Here is a 14,759-nt window from a genome sequence, read left to right as displayed (position 1 = left end):
TCTGGGAATGACGGGACCTGGCTAAATGTCCTGGCTTTTTCACCAGCTTACTACATAATGCTAAATAAATTAATCTCTGGATATCTGTGTCCCTTCCAGAAAAAGAGAGGTTTATTTGACTCAGGGAGTTTCTAAGTCTAACACTACAAAACCTTAAAGAAAATTCAGACAAAAATAACTCTTATCTAATAATTAGTTGCCAGAAAGACTTAAATAACTACCATTGTTTTAAAAGACTGCTAATTAACCTGCCAGCAAATGGAAACTGCAAGCACACACACCCCAGGTATTGATGCTTCCCCTCTCACTCTGTGGCCACCATAACCACTCTTCAAGATGAGATTCCTATGGAGTCTCAACCTTTAGCAACCAATGGGGGGTGATAAATATCACTGAGCAGCCGTGCTAGCAGTCACTGACTCTGAAGAGGTAATGTGAGGGATTAGTTGTAACAGTATGAATATCATGTTATTTGGACTCCTCATCCTTACTGCAATCACAGAAGGCAAAAAGTTTATCCTTCTATGGGCTAGGAAAAAAAAATAGTGGCATTTCTTTCAGAGCTTTAAGTCAGAAGTTTCAGTATGGCTCACAGCCACAAACATCTCCTATTAGCACTGAGTACACACTGAAACATTTTATAGTTAAGGATTTGCATTCCTTTTGGAGCTAATTGGTATAATTTGCGCAGTTAAACTTAGTAGGATACCAAGGAACCTCATTACGCCAACAGCACTCATCTCATTTTACAGTGAACATCAGATGTCATATGACTATTCTAGTTTAGTCTATTTCTCAGGTGCTGACCTCTTTTTCATAATTTCATAAAGATTCATTATCTGTCATTTATATAAGCTTCCTCCTCGACTCCCAGCACCTTTGAATGGTACACTATTTTGTTACTTTTCATCTAATTTATACACCCCAAAATAACATCCAAATCTTTAAGTTCAAAATCAAAAGGAAACACTCCATTGGAGAGAGGCTGCTTAAGCAGACTTGATGTTAATGATGATGACATATATGATGCGCTACATTACAATTAATATGAAAGCTATTTTTTTTTAAATAGAGGTTTCTTTCAATCAATAAATTTTTCTAAGGGTTTATTAGGTTAGGCACCTTTCCAGGTGTGAGGGATAGAACAGCGAACGAAATCAACAAAATACCTTCCTCTCAAGGAAAAGTGGAGTGGAAGAAACTGACAACAGTCAAATATAAACTGAAGTGATAAAGTAAGTGCTGCGAAGAAAAGTGAGGCAGGGTGAGAGAAATTAGGTTATGATCGAGGTAAGGTGCTGTGTGCTATATAAGGACAGTCAGGAAAACCTGGGCTGGTGAGAATGAGGCCCTGAGATGATATTCAAAAGACCCTACCTACTATAACCACTCCTTAGGTAAGTCACTTGACATACTGAATCTAGTTCACCATTTTAAAATGAAGACAACTGTTATATAATAGAGTGAACTTTCACGAGTAATTTTTGAGTGGTAACCCCTTCCCTATACCATGGGTATGTATTTACAATATGGCCAAGGGAAAGGTGAAATGAAAACAAGCACCTCTGTGTCTGAGATTACTTTATCAAGCAGAGAATACCCTCCCATAGCCAGCACAGCAAGACGTATGGAAGTACAGCATTTAAAATTGAGGAAGTGCAAGGCAGAGGCCTGAGTGAAGCAAAAGCAGCTGTGGCAAGTAGCTGTGTTAGCATTCTCATGTCTGTTCCATAGAATATGATGATGAATACCATGAGGAGAAAATCTTATCTATAAAAACATGATTTAGAAAGTTCAAAACCAATTCTGTGTCAGTATTACCAAGCAGTATCTCGGTTTACTGCCAGTAAGGCACCCTTGTTCACAGCAGCAGAGCTGATGTACAGCCTACAGTAACAGTGAAAGGAATGGCCCAGCATGCCGTAGAGAAACACTGACTCTATCATTAATGAGTGGTAAGTAAGCAAGAGAGTCAATCTCTCATAATACTCCAAATGTACCTCAGAAATGAAATACTTCTAGAATCTTACCTCCCCTTCATCAGTAAATGTTATCTTCTTATTCACTTTAAAATTTCTCTTCATTACTTTTTTTGCTTCTGCAACTTTGGTCACTTTTTTCTTGATGCTGGATTTAGAAGGTTCTTTCTTCTGTGTGAGAACATACAGGAAACACAGATGATTAGGGAAATGGTTTCTTTATACTAACAATCCAACTCTGGCAATATACTTTCCAGAACGGGGTGCATTTATTACTCACTGGCAAATGAGAAGCATTGAAAACACTGTCCAGAAATACTATTATTTGACTTATTAACTAAGAACCCCTCCCAAAACCTAAAAGAGTTTAAGTATGAATAGGAGGAACAGTAGACCAATAATCTTTACATTTTTTCTGTTACTAGAACTGTCCTGTTGGATAATATTAAAGGAATGAAAATTACATTATGTAATAAATTGGCATAAGATAAATAAAGCTATATTCCAGCCAAAATTTCATACATATCTTAAAATTTGCAGTTGCAAACTTAAGTTTTTAGAGTAGGAAAATGTATACTTGGAAAGCAAAATGATTGCAATAGATCGTTTGCGACTCAACATTCTTCCTCCAATTATAGTAATTTACCATAGGAACATGGTAAAATATCCAGTGACACACGCACACGTATGTTTACTGCAGCACTGTTCACAGTAGCAAAGACTTGGAACCAACCCAAATGTCGATCAGTGATAGACTGGATAAAAAAATGTGACACATATACAACATAGAATATTATGTAGCCATAAAGGATGAGTTCATGTCCTTTGCAGGGACATGAATGAAGCTGGAAACCATCATTCTCAGTGAACTAACACAAGAACAGAAAACTAAACACTGCATATTCTCACTCATAAGTGGGAGTTGAACAATAAGAACACATGGACACAGGGAGGGGAACATCACACACTGGGGCTTATCACGGGGTGGGGGCTAGGGGAGGGATAGCATTAAGAGAAATATCTAATGTAGATGACAGGTTGATGGGGTGCAGCAAACCACCATGGCACGTGTATATCTATCTAGCAAACCTGCACATTCTGCACATGTATTCCAGAACTTAAAGTATTAAAAAAAATTGAAAATGTTCACAAAACACAACAGCCCAGTGCTAGAAACAAGGGGAAAAAAATCAGAAAAATCATGCTAAAAACTGTCAATGGAATAAAGGTCAGAAAAACAATCCTGTGAAGTAGATCCTTAAATGAGGTGGGTCAAACCGAAGAGCTTTAGGAAAATCCATGAAACCACTAAAATTACATGACAAAATTTAGAGGTATTTTCATCTCTGTCTTTTATGATTTCTATCGGTTTCTCAAAGGGTCCTGTGTCCTGCCCCACCTGAAAAAGTAAAACTTTTTATTTGTTTTAGGAAAGCCACTGAAAGAAGGAACAGAAATGCCCACATGGGTGAGAGGAGGCTTATTTATCATATTTTCCTGTTAGGCTCTGGCTTTGCTCTGATACTCTAGAATTATTCTTCACTCATTCAAAGATGTTGTGAATGCCAATGCCATCCAAGGCATTATAGTATATAGTGAGGATGCAGCAGTGCAAGACAGGTGGACTCTCAGCCTCCCTGGAGTCTAACTCTAACTGGGGAAAAGGATATTAAACAACTAGAACAAAACATTAATTACAAATAAAAGAGTTTTAAAATATATATAGAATGAGTGAATATGGCCGCCCTAGATAGTCAGGGGTGAGGAGAGCAGGTCAAGGAACTTCCTTTTGAGGGACAGATGTTTGAATTGAGTGGCAAACACTAACATACTGTATCATTGCCCGCACGTCAGTGATGTGCTAACACCTGTGCTGTCCACTGACAAGACAGTCTTAGTTCCATGTCATTCTTTTTAATATTAACTTTAACAGGTAATACATGCACATGTATTCTGTAAATTTTACTTAAAAGGTTGCTTTTCATGTCCTGTTCAGCAACCTCAGTTTCCCTCCTAAGGATCAAGTGCTGTTAGCAGCTTCTGTATCCTTCCAGAGACATTCCACTCACATTCAAGTACACAGGAAAAACGTAAAGTTACTAAAAGAGCCACCTCCCACAATTAAAAGCCTTGATTATATCTATTCATACACATGTGCTTTTATATATCCAGGTTAAGTTTCTAAAAGTGAAAGTGCTCAAAAAGTATGTACAGTTACCCTCCCAAAGTTACAGAAATTTATATTCCCACCAAAAATTTATGAGGAATTGATTCACCACATCTGCAGCTAAGTATATTATGAGGCTTTATGTTGCCAGTCAACTTGATGAAACACAATACCTTGGGGAAGTTTTAAGTTGCAGTTGTATTATTTTACATATGACAGAACATCTTTCAAAGGTATTACTTTTCTGTGCACCATTTGTATTATCTGCCAGTATTTCTAATGAATTCCTGGCATTTAATTTATCAAGTAATGAAATCTTTCCCTTTGTTAACAATGTTTCAGTAGTTTCCCACATCTCATCATTTACGTTTAGACCTTTGCTGTACAAGGTAATCTTGTTGTTTTGTTATGATTTGGTTTTTGTCAAGGCGAGATTTTTGATTTTTTGTGTAATCAATTTTAGTAAATGTTTCCTGAGTGTGTGCCAAACTTTATAGTTTTCCAACTAGAACATTTTTAAATAATAAATTTAACTTTAAAATGCAGATTTTACCTTTTTAGAAGTTTAAAAATTGGCTCTTGGACAAGAAATAAAGTGTTAATACTTTTCATGCTTCTATTCATTAACAAAAAATATAAAATATATCTATTGTTAGATAGGAGTTACATTTTTTGAAAGATTTTGTGTGATTGGTACAATAATGAAATTTAGAGCAGCACTAAGAAGTATAATGAAAGACTGGCTGACAAGATGTAAAACATCAAAATACGACTTTCATTCTATTTGCAACTCTTCTACAACGTGTATGCTAAACTTTAAAAAGCTAAAAGGAAAATATCATAAAATACAAAATTGATAGTCACTCTCAGTGTCCTGTAATAGGTGTAGAAAAGTTGCTACAAATAATCTAGAAGATAAAAGAACTGCCACTACCACCAGTCACAAAACCGTAATGGTTCTCATCATAAGGACCATGTTAGCTAATGTTGGCTACAACAAAATTCAAAATATAATCAATAAAAAATCTATTTTAATATAAGCATTACTACTATATATCCTATGAAATAAAATGAAACTATTGTTAAACAATGATATTTTAAATGAAAAGCAAAAATCATAGGAAAACAAAAGAATTAAAGACAGTCCAAAGAAATCAGATTTTTATGTTTCCTTAAAGTAGCTCCCATAAGGGCCAATTAATAATTTATAATGAAAACTATTATATCTACAAGTGAGGTAAACCAACAAAATAAAGAACAGTCAACACTGGAGGAGACCTTCAAGACTGCTTATTGTAGCTGAAGCCATGCCTATGAAAAATAAGGGCATTTAAGATTGATAAACACTGTTTCCCAAAAGTCCAAATGTATGTAACTATACACATTTCTATTGGCTAAATAGCCAAACTCTAACAGAACTTGTTTATGATTTAAAAAAGAAAAAGCAAGCCCACCTGCTATCTAAGCAGAATGCTTCAGTCATCCTAAAATTAATTACAGTAATTCAAATATTATCTAACTTCACAGTAAAAATCAAGAACACACTGTTTGATATTTTGTTTCAAAGCCATCTACAAAATCTTTTCTTAAACTATAAACAGAATCAAAAACAAAAATCACATGATCATCTCAATAGACACAGAAAAGGCATTTGACAAAATCCATCATCGCTTTATGATTAAAACCCTCAGCCAAGTCAGCATAGAAGGGACATACCTTAATGTAATAAAAGCCATCGAAAACAAACCCACAGCCAGTATTATAACAAATGGGGAAAGATGAAAGCATTCCGCCCGAGAACTGGAACAAGACAAGGATGCCCACTTTCGCCACTTCTATTCGACATAGTACTGGAAGTCCTAGTCAGAGCAATGAGACAAGAGAAAGAAAGAAAGAGCATCCAAACCAGTAAAGAGGAACTCAAACTGCTGCTGTTGCTGATGACAAGTTTCTATATCTAGAAAACCCTAAAGACTCATCCAGAAAGCTCCTAGAACTGGTAAATGAATTCAGCAAAGTTTCAGGACACAAAATTAAAGTCCACAAATTAGTAGCACTGCTATACACCAATAGCAACCAAACTGAGAATCAAAGAACTCAACCTCTTTCAAAATAGCTGCCAAAAAAAATAAAATATTTAGAAATATACCTAACCAAAGATGTGAAAAAAAAAAACACAAGGAAAAAAAAACTACAAAACACTTCTGAAAGAAATCATAGATGACATGAACAAATGGAAACACATCCTATGCTCATAAATGGGTGGAATCCATATTTTGAAAATGACCATACTGTCAAACACAATCTGTAAATTCAATGCAATTTCCATCAAAATACCACCATCATTCTTTACGGAACTAGAAAAAAATTTCTAAAATGAATATGGAACCAAAAAAGAGCCTGTATAGCCAGAGCAAGACTAAGCAAAAAGAAAAAGTCTGGAGGCATCACATTACCCAACTTCAAACTATACTGTAAAGGCCGGACACGGTGGCTCACGCCTGTAATCCCAGCACTTTGGGAGGCCGAGGCGGGTGGATCATGAGGTCAAGAGATCGAGACCATTCTGGTCAACATGGTGAAACCCCGTCTCTACTAAAAATACAAAAATTAGCTGGGCATGGTGGCACACGCCTGTAATCCCAGTGGGAGGCTGAGGCAGGAGAATTGCTTGAACCCAGGAGGCGGAGGTTGCGGTGAGCCAAGATCGAGCCATTGCACTCCAGCCTGGGTAACAAGAGTGAAACTGTCTCAAAAAAAAATAAAATAAGATAAAATAAATAAAATAAAAACTATACTGTAAGCCCATATTTACCCTAAAGAGCACGGTACTGGTATAAAAATAGGCAGATGGACCGATGAAACACAATAGAGAACCCAGAAATAAAGCCAAGTACTTACAAAGAAAGCAAACATAAAGTGAGAAAAGCACACCTTATTCAACAAAAGGTGCTGGGTGGGATAACTGGCAAGCCACATGTAGTAGAATGAAACTGGATCCTCATCTCTTACCTTATACAAAAATCAACTCAAGATGGATCAGACTTAAATCTAAGACCTAAAACTATAAAGATTCTAGAAAACAACATCAGAAAAACCCTTCTAGACTTGACTTAGCCAAAGACTTTATGACCACTCGAAAGCAAATGCAACAAAAACAAAGATAAATAGCTGGGACTTAATTAAACTAAAAAGCTTCTGCACAGCAAAAGAAATAATCAGCTGAGTTAACAGACAACCCACAGAGTGACAGAAAATCTTCACCATCTATACACCTGACGAAGACTAATATTCAGAATCTACAAAGAACTCAAACAAATCAGCAAGAAAAAAAAACAAACAATCCCATCAAAAAGTGGGCTAAGGACATGAATAGATAATTCTCAAAAAAAGATATACAAATTGCCAACAAGCATGTGGGAAAATGCTCAACATCACTGATTATCAGGGAAAAATGCAAACAGAAACCACAATGCGATACCACCTCACTTCTGTAACAATGGACATAATCAAAAAATCAAATAATAAGAGATGTTGGTGCTGATGTTGTGAAAAGGGAACACTCTAACAGTGTTGGCTGGAATGTAAACTAGTACAACCACTACAGAAAACAGTGTGGAGACTCCTTAAAGAACTAAGAGTAAATCTAACATTTGATCCAGCAATCCCACTATTAAGTATTTACCCAGAGAAAAAGAAGTCATATGAAAAAGATACTTGCATATGCATGCTTATAGCAGCACAATTTGCAATTGCAAAAACATGGAACTAGCCCAAATGCCCATCAATCCATGAGTGGATAAAGAAATGTGGATAGGCTGGGGCGGTGGCTCATGCCTGTAATCCCAACAACTTGGGAGGCCAAGGCGGGTGGATCACCTGAGGTCAGGAGTTCAAAACCAGCTTGACCAATGAGGTGAAACCCTGTCTCTACTAAAAATACAAAAATCAGCCAGATGTGATGGCAGATGCCTGTAGTCCCAGCTACTCAGGAGGCTGAGACAGGAGAATTGTTTGAAGCCAGGAGGCAGAGGGTGCAGGGAGCCAAGATCACACCACTGCACTCCAGACTCTGATGGAGCAAGATTCCATCTCAAAAGAAATGAAATACTACTTGGAATACTACTCAGCTGTAAAAAGGAACGAAATAATGGCATTCAAAGCAACCTGGATGGAACTGGAAAATACTATTCTAAGTGAAGTAACTCAGTAATGGAAAACCAAACATCAAATGTTCTCACTCATATGTGGGGGCTAAGTTATAAGGACACAAAGGCCTAAGAATGATACATTGGACTTTGGAGACTCAGCGGAAAGCGTTGGGGATGGCAAGGGACAAGACTACACATTGGGTACAGTATACACTGCTCAGTGATGGGTACACCAAAATCTCACAGAGCACCACTGAAGAAGGTACTCATGTAAACAAACACCACCTGTTCCCCAAAAACCTACTGAAATAAAATGTGTAAAAAATAATAAACTTAATACCATCACCAGCAAGCAGCCAATGTCTTATGCTTGTGAAATTTTTACAAGAGCTGTAGTCTAAAAATTAAGACCCACCCCTAACAGGTAGAGTTTTGGATCTGAAAAATGAAAAGTTCTGGAGATTGGTTGTACATCAATGTGAATGTACTTAATACTACTAAACTGCACATTTTAAAATGGTTAAAATAGTAAATTCTGTTATGTATCTTATACCACAACTAAAGATGAAATTTTAAAAGAGCCAACGAGAATAGAAGATCAAATGTTATTACAGGAAGAAAGTTTGTCTTTTCAGAATTCCTACACAAATATTGATTTGCTAAGACAAACATACCTGCAATAGAAACAGTCCTAACATCATAAAACACTAAAGGATAAGTTTTGGCTTGAGGATGGGGAGCAGGGTGGGCAATGCAAGGGAAGGGCACAACTGACACAAGGAGGATTAAAGGCCCACAACATAGAGCAACTAAAATTATACAAAACAAGAGTACTTACAAATTATGAACTATGGAAATAATTTATAACGGTTTAAGAAAGCTCATAAGATTTTTCTTCTAAAAAGTATCTTTACCAATGTCATGTTTTAAGGTTTAACAGGAGGCACACTATAGTAAACCATGACCATATGCATAAGTTTGGGAATGTGGAAATTAAGAGAAAAATGAAAATCGGATCTGCCTCCACCACCCAACTCTGTGGCTGTAATCTCTGGAGTGAACTGCTATTGCATTAGCCTGTTACACAGACTCTACATTCACTCTCATCCCCATTATAGTAAGTCCTATTGTAATCACTTGTTTACTTCCGTGGGCTTTCCTAATAGATTGTAATTTCCATGAGGGTTAAGGCCATTTTTATTCTATTTGTATCCCCAATGTATCACAGATAGGCTAGCATATAGTAAACATTCAACAATTAATGAAAGAATTAGTGAATAAATCACATATACATTATTTCATTTACTGTTCAGAATAATTTCAAATCTTGTTCCTACCAATTTTTAATTGGAAAACCAAAGCTTAGATTATTCTAGCAATTTATCCAAGGTTATATAACTTCAAAGTATTTGACTCTGTTCATATTCTACAATGCGTAGTTTCATTTCTGTTCAAACTGCCTTAGAAGACTGTACCATCACAATCTGACTAAGTATTTGTCTTTTAAATTTCTATCAATTTAGAATGTTTGAGAATTGCTAATTTGAGAAACTCCCATAGCTTTTTTCACCTTTAAGTCCATAGTCCATTAGGAAAGATTTTCAGAGAGCAGAGCATGGCAACTGAAAGCCAATGAGTTAGAGCTTCAATGTTCCAGATCACGGGCCTCTCAATGAGGTAGGACCCAGAGGACACAAAACAGAAGATGCATGTGGATGCAATCTCCTCCACACAGACCTTCCTCATCTATGTGGCCCTGCCACAAGTCACCATTTTTATCTTAAAGAAATTGGGCCACATATAAAAATTGGGCATCATGAAGTCCTTGCCTATGCCTATGACCTGAACGGTTTTGCCTAGGTTTTCTTCTAGGGTTTTTATGGTGTTAGGTCTTACGTTTAAGTCTTTAATCCATCTGGAGTTAATTTTCATGAAAGGTGTCAGGAAGGGCTCCAGTTTCTGTTTTCTGAACATGGCTAGCCAGTTATCCCAACACCATTTATTAAACAGGGAATCCTTTCCCCATTGCTTGTTTTTGTGAGGTTTGTCAAAAATCAGATGGTTGCAGATGTGTGGCATTGCCTCCCAGGCCTCTGTTCTGTTCCATTGGTCTATATCTCTGTTTTGGTACCAATACCATGCTGTTTTGATTACTATAGCCTGGTAGTATCATTTGAAGTCAGGTAGCGTGATGCCTCCAGCTTTGTTGTTTTGCTTAGGATAGTCTTGGCTATGTGGGCTCTCTTTTGGTTCCATATGAAGTTTAAGCCAAAATAGACAAACGGGATCTAATTAAACTCCAGAGCTTCTGTATAGCAAAAGAAACAATCTTAAGGGTGAACTGGCAACCAACGGAATAGGAAAAAAATTTTGCAATCTACCCATCTGACAAAGGGCTAATATACAGAATCTATAAAGAACTAAAATAGATATACAAGAAAAAAACAAACCCAATCAAAAGTGGGTGAAGGACATGAGCACTTTCAAAAGAAGACATATATGAGGCCAAAAAACATATGAAAAAATGCTCATCACCACCGGTCATTAGAGAAATGCAAATCAAAACCACATTGAGATACCATCTCACACCAGTCAGAATGGCGATCATTAAAAAATCTGGAGACAACAGATGCTGGAGAGGATGTGGAGAAACAGGAACACTTTTACACTGTTGGTGGGAGTGTAAATTAGTTCAACCATTGTGGAAGACAGTGTGGTGATTCCTCAAGGACCTAGAAATAGAAATTCCACTTGACCCAGCAATCCCATTACTGGGTATATATCCAAAGGATTATAAATCGTTCTATTATAAAGACATATGCACACATATGTTCATTGCAGCACTATGTACAATAGCAAAGACCTGGAACCAACCCATATGCCCACTGATGATAGACTGGACAAGGAAAATGTGGCACATACACACCATGGAATACTATGCAGCCATAAAAAATGATGAGTTCATGTCCTTTGTAGGGACATGGATGAATCTGGAAACCATCATTCTCAGCAAATTGACACAAGAACAGAAAATGAAACAGCGCATGTTCTCACTCATAGGCGAATGTTGAACAATGAGAACATATAGACACAACGAGGGGAGCATCACATACACACACTGGGGTCTGTTGAGGGGGAGCAGGGGAGAGGCAGTGGGGGTAGGGAAGTTGAGGAGGGATAACATGGGGAGAAATGCCAGATATAGGTGACAGGGAGATGGAGGCAGCAAGCCACCTTGCCATATATGTACCTTTGCAACAAGCCTGCATGATCTGCACATGTACCCCAGAACCTAAAGTACAATAAAAAATACATATAAAAAAAATTGGGCATCCCATGTGACTGAAAGATATGAAGAACCTGGTTACAGTTTCTACTCCTATTTGCAAATAAAGAGGCCCAGAAAGGTATAATAGACTCCTTGACTGAATAGATATAAAAATTCTACTTGTTAAGAACAAGTTTTGGTTCTGGTAACTGACTTTCATAACTAAAATATAACACTATTTGGGAAGTACGAAAAGATGTCTCGTGGTCATAGTATGCCCTTTTGCCTGTGATATTCGGCATTTGTGAATGTTGGTATAATAGTAAACAATGTCAAGCTCCATTTTCTGTCAACAGTTATAAGGGAACTATGTCTCTATGACAGTCATTTCTGTTTACCTTTATACTTTTATCTAGAGTGTATTTGTGAAAAGTCCCTTATAATTAGTTACACTGTAGGAAAGTCAGCACACAACCACAATGACATTTAAGCAAAGGACCATTAATCTTAGTCTCATAAATGTACCAATTTTTAAGATTTTCAGACTTTATACATAGCATGATTACTTTTAAAAATAATTATTTTCACGTCCAAATTAAATACTGAATATACTGTTTCAAACTATAAGACCCCAACTCTCGTTCTCTTCTGATAAGAATCACAGCTATTATGAAATTCATTTTTATGTAACACTTGACTCTTTATCTTGACACTTCATGAATTAAATCTAGAAAATCATTTAGCAACCCTTCCAAATGTGTATATCATATAGATAATTCATATTTATTCCAAACACAAAGTCCTACAGATGAGTGCCTACATTTCCTATCAAAGTTACTTGTTTGTCAAGGCTTGATTAGTCCTGATTATATTAAGATACAAACTACCAGTAAATGTTAATCACTTTTTTCTGTATGATTAATAAGGCCATGCACCACTCTTTTCCTTGTGGTTTGCAAATTACAATTCTAATCTATAATGTGATGAAAATGGTTAATGAATACAATGATATATTGAGCAACGATAACCATTTACTATACAATATCCATGATTCATTTTTAAGTGATCTTAACAGGTAAATATGAATGAGCAAACAGATGACCATGTCTTGCTTGTTTCTTCCCCACCCTAGACCAACACTACATAGATATGCAGTGATCTTGGTTTTGTTCAAACTTCCTTCCGATTAAGGAGGACCATAAGGCACAACCTCTATTGATACTGCCAATACGCACATTCTATACAATGTTTTTGATTGCTACATTCTTCCTTCAGGATTTCTGGTGCCTACAGGTTTAACTTGGAATACTTTCCAGAAACTGCTTCTTTAACTAACTCTTCCAGAGCATGTGTACCTGTCACCTTAACTATTAAGTATCCTAAGAAAAAAAACTTTCAAATATATCCCCAATACAGTTTCTACCCTCCACTATTTTCCCTCATTTTTCAGATATACATTCCCCTAAACCCTCATTTCAACACCTTCAACATATTTGTCTTCCTTTCCTCAATTTCTTGCTAGAATTAACCTAAGTTTCTTGTTAATTTTAAAACACCTCTTTATAGCATTTTGGCCCAATAATTATTTAAATCTTTCACTGCACCTGCAATTAGTCTAGGTAACATGTACATTTCTCTGTTCTTGACCCAGCCCTATCTGACTTTCCTTTCATGCCATTTTCCTTACTTAAGCCTCAGTCCCAACTAAGTCTTATTCCCAACCAAGTTTCATGATCATGTTAATGTATTTATTGCCTTAAATGATTCCTTCTACCTCTTTGAACATTTATAATGTTAAAACATTTAACGGAGGCCGGGCGCGGTGGCTCAAGCCTGTAATCCCAGCACTTTGGGAGGCCGAGGTGGGTGGATCACGAGGTCAAGAGATCGAGACCATCCTGGTCAACATGGTGAAACCCCGTCTCTACTAATACAAAAAATTAGCTGGGCATGGTGGCGCGTGTCTGTAATCCCAGCTACTCAGGAGGCTGAGGCAGGAGAATTGCCTGAACCCAGGAGGCGGAGGTTGCGGTGAGCCGAGATCGCGCCATTGCACTCCAGCCTGGGTATCAAGAGCGAAACTCCGTCTCAAAAAAACAAACAAACAAACAAACAAAAAAAAACATTTAAGGGAAAAATCTCCTAATTCCCTATTTACTACCTTAGGACATTTTCCTTGGGTTGTTTAAATTGTTCAGGCCATTTACTGCTCTGTTTTGCTGGCTAGGAAATATGTATTTGCTCTACACCATGACCCTGGAAAAAAGCAAAGCCACTACAGTGACAAAAATCTCAGAGATTTCCTGCTGTTTAACAAAATTATGAAACCACTCATGTTTTGCCATAGAAATCTAATTTTTAACCTGCCACTTTTAATAAATATTTCTATATTAGGAAGCAAGTAGCTGGAAGCAATTTAGAGAAACGGTGCCTGATACATTTTTGCCTCTCCTTTTAGATTTCAAAAAAAAAATGACAGTATTGATTTCATTTTTAACTTGTGTCCAAATTGGTTATATCAATTTCTCATCTCTCATAGTTTCTGGAATTCTTCTAGAACTCAGAAATCATATAAGCAACATAGCAAAAAAAAAAAAAAAAAAAAAAAAAGCAGTTAACATTAAAAGGAAAGGTAACTTGTGTCACATGGCCATTTGGCTAACAGGGTTAAGGGAAAATGTCCACATAGAGGAAGCAATAAGGTGATAATGAACTAAGTTAAATGTCCCAGGACAGGACAGGAATGGTGGCTCATACCTGTAATCCCAGCACTTTAGGAGGCCGAGGCAAGTGAATTGATTGAAGACAGGAGTTTGAGACCAGCCTGGCCAACACAGTGAAACCCCATCTCCACTAAAACTACCAAAGTTACCCATGCATGGTGGCAAGTGCCTGCAATCCCAGCTACTGGGGAGGCTGAGGCAGGAGAATCGCTTGAACTCAGGAGGCAGAGGTTGCAGTGAGCCAACATTGCGCTACTGCACTCCAGCCAGACCCTGTCTCAAAAAAAAAAAAAGTCCTGGGACAAAAGTCATGAAATTATTTCCAACAATATGACACTATGATATACTTATCTTGGGGACTGTCTCAGCTATCTACACCTCTATCACCTTCCTTCTAAGTAATACCAGAGATTCAGCAAGAATGTGCCAGTAGCTAATTTAATCAGAATTTGTTTGAACAGAATGGGAGGG

At 37.0% G+C, this 14,759-nt stretch overlaps 1 protein-coding gene across 1 annotated transcript in view; it reads right to left on the bottom strand.

The window, feature by feature from the left end:
• Positions 1–14,759, bottom strand: part of DDX10 (DEAD-box helicase 10) — a 269,719-nt gene that overhangs the window by 102,880 nt on the left and 152,080 nt on the right. Inside the window, exon 14 of the mRNA XM_021671095.2 lies at positions 2,031–2,150. Coding sequence (XP_021526770.2) covers positions 2,031–2,150 — 120 coding nt within the window. The remainder of the gene's footprint in view (positions 1–2,030; positions 2,151–14,759) is intronic.

Source organism: Aotus nancymaae, unplaced genomic scaffold (genome assembly GCF_030222135.1).
Source record: "Aotus nancymaae isolate 86718 unplaced genomic scaffold, 86718_ANA_hifiasm-v0.15.2.pri h1tg000012l, whole genome shotgun sequence".
In the NCBI taxonomy this organism is placed as follows: Eukaryota; Metazoa; Chordata; class Mammalia; order Primates; family Aotidae; genus Aotus; species Aotus nancymaae.
This window is presented reverse-complemented; position numbering and strand designations above follow the sequence as displayed.